This window comes from Bos indicus, chromosome 7 (genome assembly GCF_029378745.1).
Source record: "Bos indicus isolate NIAB-ARS_2022 breed Sahiwal x Tharparkar chromosome 7, NIAB-ARS_B.indTharparkar_mat_pri_1.0, whole genome shotgun sequence".
NCBI classification, from domain to species: domain Eukaryota; kingdom Metazoa; phylum Chordata; class Mammalia; order Artiodactyla; family Bovidae; genus Bos; species Bos indicus.
This window is the reverse complement of record NC_091766.1, coordinates 13345952-13360760: the sequence shown is the minus strand read 5'-3', so window position 1 is coordinate 13360760 and position 14809 is coordinate 13345952. Positions and strand designations below refer to the sequence as shown.

The 14809-nt window shown below is 41.3% G+C and overlaps 1 protein-coding gene across 3 annotated transcripts; it reads right to left on the bottom strand.

The window, feature by feature from the left end:
* Positions 1-501: 501 nt before the first annotated feature.
* Positions 502-14607, bottom strand: ZNF317 (zinc finger protein 317). 3 transcript variants are annotated; one of them, XM_070792761.1, is made up of 8 exons: positions 14425-14607; positions 8341-8578; positions 6687-6806; positions 5925-6067; positions 5369-5495; positions 4822-4917; positions 4254-4336; positions 502-3747 (listed from the first exon to the last, which is right to left on the bottom strand). In XM_070792761.1, the coding sequence occupies exons 2-8, from the start codon at positions 8366-8368 to the stop codon at positions 2428-2430; spliced, it is 1917 nt and encodes a 638-aa protein (XP_070648862.1). In that variant the 5' UTR covers positions 8369-8578; positions 14425-14607; the 3' UTR covers positions 502-2427. The 3 variants fall into 3 exon arrangements, with proteins under 3 accessions (XP_070648862.1, XP_019819652.2, XP_019819653.2); XM_019964093.2 differs by lacking the exon at positions 8341-8578; XM_019964094.2 differs by lacking the exons at positions 6687-6806; positions 8341-8578.
* Between the last annotated feature and the right edge of the window lie 202 nt (positions 14608-14809).

The window sequence follows — 14809 nt, the reverse complement described above, 5'->3', positions numbered from 1 at the left end:
GTGAAAACCAATTCACTTACTTCAACACAAGTCAAGAAATAATACTTAAGCACATCAGAGACATGAAATACAATTTTATAAAAACAGGGGTACAGGATTTTTGTTATTTAGTCACTAAGTCATGTCTGACTCTTTTGCGATCCCATGGACTGTAGTCTGCCAGGCTCCTCTGTCCATAAGATTTCCCAGGCAAGAATAACGAAGTGGGTTGCCACTTAATCCTTCACGGGATCTTCCCAACCCAGGGATGGAACCCAGGTCTCCTGCATTGCAGGTGGATTCTTTACCACTAAGCCACCGGGGATGCCCTTAAGGATTTTTAAAAACCCAAATCCAACAATTATAAGCAGATTATACCAACATGTATAGCAGCAGCTACCCAACCCCACTAATGACTTGATGCATGGGTTACAGACAACATCCAATCTGGTACAGAAGAACATTCCCACCACCAATAAAACAATTATTAAATAGATTAAACAATGAAATATCCAAAGCAGCTTAAACCAATAACCAGTTTTATTTTTTCTCATGTAATAGTAAGTATGGAAATAACAAATCCAGGGCTAGTGCAGACACTCAAAGAGGCCACCAAGGAAGCCAAGATTATTGCGATTTTTCTGCAGTAAACTGCCCCACCCCTCTTGCTTAGCCTGTGGCTTGCATCCTCATGGTCATAAGATGGATCTTTAACACTAGGTACTGGATCTCTTCTCAAGGTGAGAAGGGAAATAAAGGGGGGGGGGGGGGGGGGGCGGAGCGCACACAGAAAATGTAGAGAGGAATCCAGGTAAGACTTTTTCAAGCGCTTTCTCCAGTCTGTATCATGGCATCTGCTTTTTTTGTCAATGGCCAGGCTGTGGACATGGACTCTACTAGTTGCAGGAAAACTTGGAAGAGATTTTCTAAAATAGCATACCTTACTAATCAGAACTTGGATCTTTCTGATATGAAAGAAAAAGATACTGAAGATGCAACTACAAGTTTAGGTTACCTGTGGCTGGACAGGAGGCCAAAAACATTTCAAAGGACCAATTTGATGATGACATCCTGCTCTGATCACAACTTATTTGAATTAGATATTTGTAACAAACAGGTACTAAAAATACCCACAAGTTACACAGCACATGACACTATTCTAAACAAACAAACAAAAAACCCACTGTTTAAAATAAGTTGTCCAAAAGGAAATAAACACATATCACAAATGAAATTATAGTAGAATTACTATGTACAAACCTTCTGTGATGAGGCATGAGGGTTATTTGCAAGAGCATAACATTAAAATTAAAGACTGAAAAATTAATGAGCTGGGGTCCATTTTCGTGATAGAAGACTGACTGATAAGTGCAATTCCACATGTACTGAGAAATCCTAATGGGGAAAGAATTCTGATACACACACGAGAAGGCTGTGGATGAAACTCCACAGAGGGATTGTCTGCAGTGTGGGTTCTCATGTGATTCCTAAAACAATTACACTGAGTATAGTTTTGAAGCTGTAAATAGGAATTTCTCATAATGTGAGTACCCACGTGTTTCACAAAAATATGAGGAACTGTTGGTTAAAATTTCTCAACCTTAGCAGTACTGACATTCTGGGGCACATACTTTCTCCCTCTTGAGGAAAGCCCCTGTGCATTGTAGGATATTTAGCAGCATCCTTGGTGTCTTCCAAAACATGCCAATGGCAACCCCCCCTCCACTTTTAAAGACCAACTACGTCTCTAGATTTGCCAAATGTCCCCCAGGGAGCAAAATTATCCCCACTGCTGTAGATAAAGAATTGGCTTTTTTTTTTTTTTTTTCTGTAAAGGGCCAGAGAGATGAGTATTTTAGGCTTTGTGGGCCAAAAGTGGTCTCCATCACATATTTTTCTTCTTTAAAAACACCACCACTATTCTAAACTTGCCAGCTGCATTAAAACAGACAGCTGGCTATAGCTTGCCAACCTGTTACTGGCTTCCCCGTGGTCCTTATTTCATAGATTTTCCTCTTTAGTGTGATTTCTCTCATAAAGGATACAATCAGACCAGGAAAGGTTTGTCCAGTCATGGAATTTACAGAGATCCTCCAGGATGAGCTTGTTCTTGTGCCCAGAGGTACAAGATGGTACTAAAGTCATTCTGACATTAAATACCAGGTTAGGGGTTCCCTCTCAAAGTTCTCCTGTTTGTTGAGAGCTACATGTACACTGACGGCTTCCTCACACCTCAGATATACGTTTTCTCAACCACCTTGAGTTCTCATAGTTCCAATGTAACATGGTAAAATCCAAGTCTTTCCATAGTTTTTATACAAACTGGATTTCTCCCAAGTTAACAATTTATACCCAGTGAGATGAGTTCCTCAAAGCTTCCTGCCTTTCTGACACCTGTCAGGTTCCCTGCCAATCTGAGTTCTCATGTTTTTCTTTAAAAAAGATGTGTCATTGGAGTCTTTTCCACACCGATGACACAAAGAGCTTCTCACCCCGGTGAGTTTTCACGTGGCTCCTGAGGGATGAATGGTCACTGAAGGCTTTCCCGCAGGCCAGGCACTCATAGGGCTTCTCCCCAGTGTGTATCCTTCTGTGCACATTGAGGTTTGAACCGATGCTGAAGGCCTTCCCACAGTGGTCGCACTCGTAGGGCTTCTCTCCTGTGTGACTTCTCATGTGTGTCTTGAGGGTCGACTGGTTTCTGAAGGCTTTCCCACACTGTCTGCATTCAACACGCTTCTTCACGAGATGAATGCTCATGTGCCTCCTCCGGGATAAATAGTCTCCAAAGACCTTCCCGCAGGCAGCACACTCATAGCGTCTCTCTTGGGTGTGGATCTTCCTATGCGCAGTTAGGTTGGAGCTCGCACTGAAGGCTTTCCCGCAGAGGTCACACCCATATGGCTTCTCTCCAGTATGGGAATTCATGTGCGTCTTGAGGATGGACTGGTTCCTGAATGCCTTCCCACACTGTCTGCACTCAACAGGCTTCTTTACAATATGAATTCTCATGTGTTTCCTCCGGGACAGGAGGTCCCCAAAAGATTTCCCACACTCTTTACACTCGTAGGTTTTCTCCACTGTGTGGTTCTTCTTGTGCAAGTTAAAGTTTGACTTCCACCGGAAGGCTTTTCCACATTGCGTGCACTCATAGGGCTTCTCCCCAGTATGATTCCTGACATGCTCTTTGAGGTGGGAGGGGTGCTGGAAAGCCTTGCCACAATCATGACACTCGTAGGGTCTCTCCCCAGTGTGTGTTCTCCTGTGGGCAATGAGGTGGCAGCTCCGGCCATAAGCCTTCCCACACTCGTCACACTTGTACGGCCGCTCCCCAGTGTGGACTCTCATGTGTATCTTCAGGGAGGAGAGGGTGCGGAAGGCATTCCCACACTGAGTGCAGTCGAAGGGCTTCTCTGTGAGATGAGTTCTTGAGTGACTCCTAAGGGCTGAGGGGTCATTAAAAGCCTTCCCACAGGCATTGCACTCATAGGGCTTCTCCCCAGTATGTATTCTCCTGTGCCGTGTGAGGGAAGCACTTGTGGTGAAGGCTTTCTGGCACTGATGACATTCATGCATCTTCCTCCCATTGTAAATGCTCACATGTTGGGTTACATGGGACCTGTTCCTGAAAGTCACCCCGCAGTCCCGGTGGTGGTACGGTCTCTTGCCAGTGTGCCTTCCCATCTGCTGAGTGAGATGAGCGCCTATGCTGAAGACGTCAAACAGGTTAGTGTACTCCGCAGACTCCTCTCCAAGCTGACTGTTTTCCTGTTGATGGAAAGGGAGCACTAAGGCATTCAGGAAATGACTAAGGCATTTCCCATGTTTGTTACATTCCTAAGACTATCCCCACATAAACTGATATAAGTAGAAGCATACTGTAATTACTAATGATGTCACAATCTGCAAAGCAGAAGTACTGCTCCTGCCCTGTATGGACTCCATCAAAAAAGGAAATAAATGAATGCCATGAATGTAACTTTCACAAAGCTTCTTGCATATATACTTTGTTAACTGTTTAAAACTAAATGAAGCCAACACTCAACATCTGAGATGTAGTTATAGAAATAATTACTCAATAGGACTTTAAGAAAAGTCTGGGGCCAAATTCAGGGTTTTCCCCAAACTGGTAATACTATCTCTATCACTGTTTGCTCTTCAGGGTGGCTGAGGGGTGTAGGGGACCTGCCTGGTTTTGAGAAGCTTTTCTAACTCAGGCTGACCCTGTCCTCTCCCAATATGGAAGAGTCGGAATTATTCCAAGGAAATCTTACCACTGTCACACCATTAGATGTTTCCTTCCCAAAAATATCTTCCATAAGAATTGACCATTTGGTTTTAGATGGCGTTGCCCAATCTGAAACAAATTGGGAAAATATCAACCTGCTGGTGAAGGAAAATGGTGGGATGACGGTGACAAAAACAGAGGTGGCTTTCTTTGCAGATACAAACCATAAAGAAGAGAAGGGAATGTAAGAGGGGAGAACACACATATGTAAAAAGGACTGAGAAATCTGGACGTGTGAGACATTTGGCAATGAAGGGGGTAGAAATGTAAGTTGACTCACTAAGAATTAACTCTTCAAATACTGACATTGATAATGATATTAAGAGTATGACCAGGAATGTTGAATAGGAAAGAATGGGACAAAGAGCCCACATGGCCACCTCAAATTTAAAGATGAAGGGACACGGAAACCAAAAGACTTTTAAGAGGATGGAGGTGCAGTGAAAGAGAAAGCGCATTTTCAACCTGGGTGAGGTTTCCCAATGAAACTCCATTCATCCCCATTGCTGGCAAGGGCAGATTCTCGGCAGCACTTCTGTCTGCCTGGTGCTTACCGGGACAAGGGCCTCGGTGAAGTTCCCGATCCTCTGTCCTCAGTTCCTCTTCTTGCTCCAAGTGGGAGATGAGGCTGGGTTTGCCCACCTGGCACCCTACTCACAGGGAAAGACATATGTTGAGGGCAGATCGTGCAGAGGACCACCCCTTCCAATAGTCTGGGGTCAGTGTTTTGGTCTTCAGTGTTCTGAGGATGGACAAGTCTGACTTAGGAGCAGCAAAACGGCGGTGCCACATTTCTAAGGAACACAGTGAAAGGCTTTCATAAAACACAAAATCCCAAATATTCCCACACTTTGCCCTTCAAAAGAATGAGGATTTCTTAACTCAGAAAACTATGCCCAAGCTCAGACACACATAACCTCCAAGGTCAATGCAGTGGACAGATCTCAATATCCAAAGGGAGATACCACTAGGGCAGGGACCAGGTCAACTTGTTCATAACTGTATTCTAAATCCCCACACAGTTCCTGAGCCACAGCAAGCTCTTGTAACAAGGACATTTGATTCATGAATGAACAAATGAAGAAATGACACCAGCCTTACCCACTGAAGCAAGGTTGCTGTAGTTCTCCAGCATCACATCTTTGTATAGTTTTCTCTGAGTAGAGTCCAGCAAGGGCCACTCCTTCTCAGTGAAGTCCACAGCAACATCCTGGAAAGTCACTGATTCCTGAAACACCACACACATTTGGGGTCAGTGAGAACCCAGCCAGTGAGAACTCATCTAGATGGCTGAGGACAAAGACTACGTGTGAGAGACTCTAAACACAGGATTTTCAATACAGGGCTCTGAGGTCTAAACATTTATTTTAGAAGACAGTCCTTAGATGTCTTCTCTTCCTTATAAGATAATTTCATCCTATCTCATTGCTTCAAATCCAACTCTGACATGGGATCAAACCTCCTTTCACTTCCAGCCTGGCCTGAGAGCTTTGAGCTGTATGATGAAAAAACAACCTGTTACATGTCATTTTCCCTAACATCCCTGATACCAACCTCACAACCTTCTCTGGCTCTGCCTCTTGCACTCTAATCAGGCATCCATCAGCCTAGATGAGACCCTCCCCCACCTTCAGGGGTCTTAAAGAGCTTGGTATACCTGGGATGGTTCAACACTGGTTGATGTATGAGGCTCCAGGCCATTGCATGCAAACAGGTCCACATCCTGGGGACAGGAATGGTCTTTTGAAGAAAGAGGAACTTCTGACTCATGGATATAGGCAGGCTCCTGACTGGGCATAGCTAGAGAAGAGAGAACCCATGAGGATTAAAGCCCACCTGACACTCGCAAATCAGGAAATGATCCCATACTAATTATGTGTGTAGGCAGTGCACATGCCCCAATCACAATCACACACACACACATACACAAGTTGTGTGACAAGCCAGAGCAACCCTGCTCCACTCAAGGATAGGAAAAAGAGTGGTGGGCCTACATAGCCATAAAGAAAATGACACACATCCTCAAAAAATAAAAAAGAAACTAATATACGTTCTCAAAAAAAAAAGAAAATTATATACATTCTCAATTTATGAGTGAAGAAATGAAAGCTCTAAGAGATGGAGCTATTACTTTGCTCAGATTTGTCAAAATAATAAATGGGTTATCAATTACCTGTAGCCTTCTTAACTCACCAACTACAAACACTCCCTGCCTCACCCAAACTCACAAAGACCCTGAATCAGACATAGTTGCCAGGGGAGCTCTCAGGACTTTGCCCCACCCACTTCAGTTCACACATCCTCTACCATTTTTGACCTGGCAGCCCTCCCACCAGCTATGCACATCCTTGCCCTCAGTGAGGTGGCAGGAGCCACAGAAGCTTGATTTCTGAGGGCATTCGACACCCAAAGAATTTACCACATGTGGGAGCCAGGCCGAGAGCTGCCATCTTGCGAGAATGACAGTAAATCTGCCTGAAGAACAGGGCCTTGGACCAGGAAGCTACTTTCTCTCTCATGGGTCTCCTGGAGCGGACATCTGTAGGAAATGAGAGAAAGACTACTAGGTGTAGCCAAAGGTTTTCTGTCTCTCCCACTCACATGACAATTCTGACTTTTGTTTTTCAGCATTTCCTCTTTTGGGCAGCAAGTTCTGTCACATCCTGGGCCTTAACCTTGCTTAGGTAAAACCTCCAGGCAACATGGTGGAGGTCCTGGACCCACCTCAACTAAGACTCAGAGTCAGTCTCTCAAGTAATGTGTCACCAATTGTTATTCAGTCGCTAAGCCATGTCCAACTCTTTGCGACTCCATGGACCATAGCCCACCAGGCTCCTCTGTCTATGAAATTTCCCAGGCAAGAATACTGGAGTGGTTGCTATTTCCTACTCCAGGGGACTGTCCCAACCCAGGGATCAAACCTGCATCTCCTGCTTGGCAAGCAGATTCTTTACCACTGAGCCACATGAGAAGTCCATGTTACCAATTACAATTATACTAAACTCTGTCACTCACTAAACACTTAAGCTCCAGATTTATTCAAGGCTCATCCTGGCTTATGATGGTTCAAGTAACCATGAGGAGGATCCGTCTAGGACCATGTGTTCTGATCTCCAATGCCTTTTGGCCCCATACACAACTGTGAGCTACAGCTCAGGGCTTTTCATCACTAGAATCAGGTTCACCTCACTAACAATGATTCAAAAATTTGCTCTCTGGACAACATCTCCTATGCAATGTACACCGTTAGACAAGAAGTGCCAGGAAGACAAAGATTTTTCACGTCTTTGTTTTGTTCACTGCTGCAGTGTCTTTTCCATGTGGCTCAGTGGGTAAAAGAACCCACCTGCCAATGCAGGAGACATAAGAGATGCAGATTCAATCCCTGAGTCAGGAAGATCCCCTGGAGAAGAAAATGGCAACCCGCTCTCCAGTATTTTGTCTGGAAAATCCAATGGACAGAGGAGCCTGGCGGGCTACAGTCTATGGGGTCACAAAGAGTTGGACGTCACTAAGCAACTGAGTACACAGTGTCTGGAACAGCACCTCAAATAATAAACAGGTTTAAAGTGAGTGAAAGAATGAATGGTGACAAATAAGCTGATCCACGTTTCTCTTCATATTGAGATGACATCCCTGGGCCTTGGGGTCTTGGGAAGATCACAAGGGATGGAACTTGGAGGGGAGGGGGATCCTGTTCAGATCCTATGAGATATATGTTGACACAGCCATGTGGCTTAGGCACGCCTTGGCCCTCACTGTTCACATCTGCAATATGGGGCAAGGTACACAAGTGGTTAAAGCCTGGATGGAGAATGCACTCACATCAATTTCAAATCTGTGGGATATTTTCAAAGTCTCATGGTAATGTAAACTATAGGCCAGAGCAAGGTTCTGGAGTATTTCTCATCTGAGCAATTATACCACTTGTTGAGCTAGAATTGGTGACCCTGGATACAGATCTCAGCATCACACGAGCACAGAGTTAAAGCCATCATGTATTCTACATGCTCACATGCATTTCTACCTCACCCTAATCTTACCACTGCTCCTCACAATTACAAAAGACCTACCTTCATCGTTTTTGAGTCCAAAACACATTCTATCCTTCACAATTGTTCTATTATGATTTCTCCTTTTGTGGCCATAATTCCTCCAATATTTGATTTAAAATCTCCATATTCAATTTTGTAATACAACCCAGAGATATTCAGAATTTGCAGGTGGAACTACTACAGAGAGAATAATCTTTCCGTTACTTTTATTGAGTGGTATTTCTGCCCCTGATAGAATTGCTTCTACCAGTCATTCCTGTAGGCCCAAAGAAACAATAGTTTTGAGAATATTGCAAGCCATTTTTTTTTACTCCAGAAATGTGTTACACTCATAAATTAACATCTCTATACTTCACTATCTGTAAGCTTTCAACTAATCAGATGAAATGTCCCAGGGGATAAAAGGACAGATTAATACTTCTGTTTCCAACAGGCAATCTACATATACTGGTTAAATCTTCCATTCAAAACTATTTTAAGTGCAATTCAAAATAAACACAGGTATTTTTTAAAATCATTCACACACTGGTAATAAATATGCAGAAATTTTAAAATGTGTAATTTCTAAAAGGACAATTACAATTGTTAAAATAAAGGCAAAATATTGAAATAAAGAGTTTCATCAGATTACACAGTCCCCCTCTTAAAAAAAAAAAAAAAAAAAAAAAAAACCATTTTCCAGAGTCTTACACAAAGTGTGGTCCTCAAGCCAGCTGCATAAACATCACCTAGAGAACTTTAATAATTCTACTTCCCAGTTCATATCCAAGCCCAATTAAATGAGAGTTTTGAAGCAGACTGATGAATCTATTTTATTAATAACAAGCATTATAGGTGACTTTTACACAGGCTTAAATTTAAAAACCACTTCTAGAGAATAAACATGAGGGCACACAGATAAAGAGATGATAAGCATAAAGAGCCATGGGAGACAGAGGAAAATGGCTGAACTGATTCTAAACAGAATTCTAAAAGGAGAAGGAAGGAGTCCAGGCAATTATTGCAAAACACAGTAGCTGTGAATTTCTCATTTCAAAAGACAAATATAAAGACACTGAAGATAAAAACAGATCACAGTTATATACAATTAAACTGAATCAGAGAACAAAAATGGCAAAAGAATATCTGAACAGCAGCCCGGGAGGAAAATCCTTTAAGGCAATGGTTCTTAAACTTCAAGTTGCATCTCAATCACCTGGAGAGCTTGTTAAAACTGGAAATGTATTTTAAAAAACTCACATTGCTAGGTCCTGCTGCTGCTGCTGCTAAGTCGCTTCAGTCGTGTCCAACTCTGTGCGACCCCACAGACGGCAGCCCGCCAGCCTGGGATTCTCCAGGCAAGAACACTGGAGTGGGTTGCCATGTCCTTCTCCAAAGCATGAAAGTGAAAAGTGAAAGTGAAGTCGCTCAGTCATGTCTGATTCTTTGCGACCCCATGGACTGCAGCATACCAGGTTCCTCCGTCCATGGGATTTTCCAGGCAAGAGTACTGAAGTGGGGTGCCATCGCCTTCTCCGTTGCTAGGCCCTAGCCCCAGTTTTTGACTCCGAAGATATGGGGTGTGAAATGCAAGAATATGCATTTATAACAAATTCCTGGTGATGATGATGCTGTTGGTCTGAAGAACACACTTTAAGAATCACTGCTTTAAAAAAGTAAAACAATAGGCTGACACATGACTTCTGGCCAGCAATAATGGGAGCCAGAAGATAGTGGAACATCTTCATGGCTCTGGAATATACTTTAAAAATCAAAATGTCCATTAAGATGGCAAAATAACATCATATTTGAATTGCCACTCACAGAAAAGAGAAATTCTAAAACAAATATTTTAGGGAGAAAGGAAAATTCAAGGAAGCAAAGACTGTTAAGAACTTACACCAAAGGGTCCAAGAACCAAAGAAAGAACACAACAAGGAAAATGTGTGGGTATAATGAAACTAAACATGACTATACACGATAATCTCTTTTGAGTTTAAAAAAAAGACAGAATTAGAATGCATAATCAGTGGCATGATCTGATGGTCCAGTGGCTAAAATTCTGCTCACAATGCAGGGGTACCAGGCTCAATCCCTGGTCAGGGAACTTGACCCTGCATGCCACAAAATAAAGATGAAGATTGAAGATCTTGTTTGCCACAACTAAGACCAGGTACAACCAAATAATTAAATAAATATTTTTTAAAAATAATAAAATAAAATGGATGATCACAAAACCGTGTAAACGAGGAGAGTGATAAGGTATCAAAAATCTGAATTTCATGAACAAACAAGGATAAGAATTCTCCAAGACAACTACTAAGATAATACACATAAATTCTATATATATATACACATATATATACACACATGATAAATTCAAAACATGCAGAGAAAAATGTGGAGTGAACAAAATTCTCAAATCAAAAGCTAGAGGACAGGGAAAGAAAAATCTATAAAAAAGCTGACCAAATGCTTCAACTACAGTAGAGAGATTCTCAAAATGGAGTAAAAACAATCCAGTTATATGGTGTTTGCAAGAACGTCTTAAAAATAAGGATATAGCAAGAATGGAAAGGTAAATTGGCTTTCCTTGTGGCTCAGCTGGTAAACAATCTGCATACAATGCAGGTAGACCTGGGTTCAATCCCTGGGTTGGGAAGATCCCCTAGAGAAGAGAAAGGCTACCCACTCCAGTATTCTGGCCTGGAAAATTCCATGGACTGTATAGTCCATGGGGTCACAAAGAGTCGGACATGACTGAATGACTTTCGCTTCACATACAAGGTAAATACTTTTTTAAAAATCTGGTTTAAATCTTTTAATACCAGAATGAATTAAAGCAAAAAGGCTAAGAGTAAAAACTGAGGAACTGCATAATGAAAAAAGGTATAACCCCTGAAAAAGATATATACTGTTTTAGCTATATACTATATATGTTTTAGCCTCAAAAATACAGGCAGAGGGTGGTAGGTCTTTAAGGAGAATGGACAAAGCCACTACCAGAGCTCTCAATAATACGTTCGAGCAGACAACTCAATAACTATATGCAGACTGCACAAGATGAAATAGTATTTCCTAACTATAAAATCCAACCACACATGGGGTACAATGTGTGTCTCAGAAAATGGCATCAAGCTGACTACAGTGTAAGTTAGCAAACAATAACCAAAAGATAACCGGAAAAAAAGTCACAGAAATTGAAACTAAAAGTCCTAAATAACTTTCATGTCAAAGAAGTTATAGAATTTGATAATACTTAGAACTGAAATACAATAGAATACTCACTTCAGTCCTTTACGATGTGCAGGTATCCAATGTAAGAAATTGTAAAGAAACATGCCAAGAAAGTAAAAGAAGAAAATTATGAAGAACACAAAATTATGAAATAGAAAACATGCATATTATAAAGTGGTTCAATCAAGCCAAAAGTTTTAAGAGAAAAACAGAATTGACACAATTCTGACAGGACTTATTTAAAATAAAGGAAAGAACATATAAATATGAGAATGAAAAACTGGTAACATTACATATGTATCAAGCATTAAAAACATAGTAAGAGATGACTTCATGGCAAACAGATGGGGAAACAATGGAAAGTGACAGACTTTATTTTGGGGGGGCTCCCAAATCACTGCAGATGATGACTGCAGTCATGAAATTAAAAGACACTTGCTCCTTGGAAGAAGAGCTACGACCAACCTAGACTGCATATTAAAAAGCAGAGACAAAGGTCTGTCTAGTCAAAGCTATGGTTTTTCCAGTAGTCATGTATGGATGTGAGAGTTGGACTATAAAGAAAGCTGAGCGCCAAAGAATTGATGCTTTTGAACTGTGGTGTTGGAAAAAACTCTTGAGAGTCCCTTGGACTGCAAGGAGATCCAAACAGGCCATCCTAAAGGAAATCAGTCCTGAATATTCATTGGAAGGACTGATGCTAAAGCTGAAACTCCAATCCTTTGGCCACCTGATGTGAAGAACCACTCACTGGAAAAGACCTTAATGCTGCGAAAGACTGAAGACAGGAGGAGAAGGGAACAACAGAGGATGAGATGGTGGGATGGCATCACTGACATGATGGACATGAATTTGAGTAGGCTCCGGGAGTTGGTGATGGACAGGGAAGCCTGGCATGCTGCAGTCCCTGGGGACACAAAGAGTCAGACACGACTGAGCGACTGAACTGAACTCAATTCAAGACCATATTTTAACAACTTTGATTATACAATTTAGCTTTAGATGAATGAATAAGTTCCTAAAGAAATTTTATTTACCACAATTAAATAGAGAACTTGGATGCCCTTTGACTTTTAGAGAACTGAAACAACAGCTTTAGAAAAAAAAAAAATCTCCAGACCCCAGTGGTTTTTCCTGGTACGATTCCCTTGTAAAGAAAAAGTGATTCTACTCTTAGGTAAAATATTCCAGAGTTTAGAAATAAAGAGAGAACACTCCCACCCCATTTTATGAGGCTGGCATAAACCTGAAACAGAAAAGGAAAATTACAAACCAATTTCACTCAAATGTAGATTGGTTTAATTCTGTAATTGGTTTAATACTATTACCAGGTAAATAAGATAATCATATTTTTCACTTATTCATTTAAAGCACAAACAGAACTAGAACCTACAGATGAGGAATAGTTTGAGATGACTGAAGTGCATCAACACATCAAAGTAGATGCTGGAAAAAAAAATCATTTGGTAAGAGTGATTTTCATGACAAAAAACTCTTAAGATTAGGAAAAAGGAGCTTCCTTCATCCAACTCTATTTTTTTAAAAAAAAAGCTTTCAGCTAACACTCAAGTTAATTCCCCTTAAGGTCAGAAAGAAAACAGGACTGCCTCAAGTTGGCTTTTCGACCTCCATTCAGTGCTACTGGAAGTCCAGCAAAGAAAGTAAATAATAAAAATAAATGTGTGATACGAAAGAAAAACATAAATATACATCAGTACTTTCCAAGGAATAAAACTAACAATAACAAAAACCATTATATCTTTCTTGCTGATACTCATAAAACTTGACTGAAAAGCATTATAGAAGATGTAACCAGTTAACTGTAAAACTCAATGGCATAATAATGTCAATGTTCTCAAAATTTATACACACGCACAGGTGTGTGTGTGTGTCTGTGTGTGTATGTATATGTGTGTGTGTGTGTGTGTGTGTGTGTGTATAACACAGTTTGCAAATAAAACCACAGTATATGGAGCTTTGTAGACTAAAATTTAAGTCACTATGTATCTAAAAAAGAATGGTAGGCGCATATCTCTGAAAATACTTGGGTGCATGTAATTCATAGTAAGTAATTATCAAAATTAGGAAATACATTTTTAAGAAAACATATAAGCAGTAAAATCCAGGGAAAAAATCATGGAGAAGGAGGTGGATACAGTTCAGAAGAATACAGGTTTCTGAGTTTTCATAATCTTATTTTTCTTGTCCTAGTTTGAGGAATCACTTCTTCTTTTAATTTTGTGTGTTTTCATACTTTGGGTGGGGGGGACATATATGTCTTATATTCTAATTTTAAAAATTATTCGAAGGGAAAATACAAAGCACCAAATAAAATGGCAAAACTCAATGCAAATATTAGTAATCACATTAAATATTAATGGACTAATTCTCAAGTTAAACAACAATGTCGAAGTGCATTTTTAAATCTAGTCATAGACTATTTTCACGACAGTCAACTAAAGTAAATAACAGAGAAATTTAAGTGTAAAAAAGCATTCAAGACAAATGTTAACTGAAAGAAAACCAGTGTGCTGCTATTAACATTAGACAAAAATGACCACAAAGCAAAAGGTAGGTAGTTTATCCTTGGGTCTCCAATTCCTGACTCACATATCCACCTCAATAACGTCCTGACCTCATCTGGAATGGACTTTTCTGTCCCCACCCCAAGATGTCAATTATTTTGGACCACATCACTGGTGCCTCACCCGGGTCCTAAACTTCGTCACCAGCACTTCATACCGCTTATCACAGTGTCTAAAACACATTCCTGCCTGGCTTCTCGGTCCCAGGTCCCGTCCCCTGTTAACTCCGCCGGCCTTCTGGGCCTCCCGGGTTCTCATGAAGGCCAAGAGTAAAGGGTTAAGTGAGGAAAGCAGGACTTACATCACCGACAGTAGAATCATGGGAAGCAAAGGTCACGGAAGCTGCGGCCGAAGGGATGACAAGTTAATACGGAAAGTCCGATCGGCCGCGGGGACCAAGAGCTTGTAAGACGCTACGGTGGACCACTCCTCTTCCCATGTGTATAGCAGCACTCTCCTCCCAAGAGTAATGGCTTCCGCTTCACTTCCGCCTTCTAAGTGTCGCGGGACTTCAAAACTGGACGCGAACAAGGAAGCACAGAGCGGAAAGGATTCTGGGAAATGTAGTTTTGGAATTAAAGCGGGCCTGAGCGGGTTGCCTAGATGTGATCTCCGAACCAGGCACATTTTCTCCAACTTATAATTGTTCAAGTCCCTCGGTAATCAGTTTTCAGGCCTCTTTTCGT

Excerpts from the sequence above, each read along its gene's own strand:
- ZNF317 (XM_070792761.1), bottom strand. The coding sequence starts at position 8,368 with ATGTGTTTTGGACTCAAAAACGATGAAG. Across the intron at positions 4,918-5,368 it reads CAGCAACCTTGCTTCAGTGG|GGTGCCAGGTGGGCAAACCC; the intron begins GTAAGGCTGGTG and ends CCCTGTGAGTAG. Across the intron at positions 3,748-4,253 it reads CATCTAATGGTGTGACAGTG|GAAAACAGTCAGCTTGGAGA; the intron begins GTAAGATTTCCT and ends TTCCATCAACAG.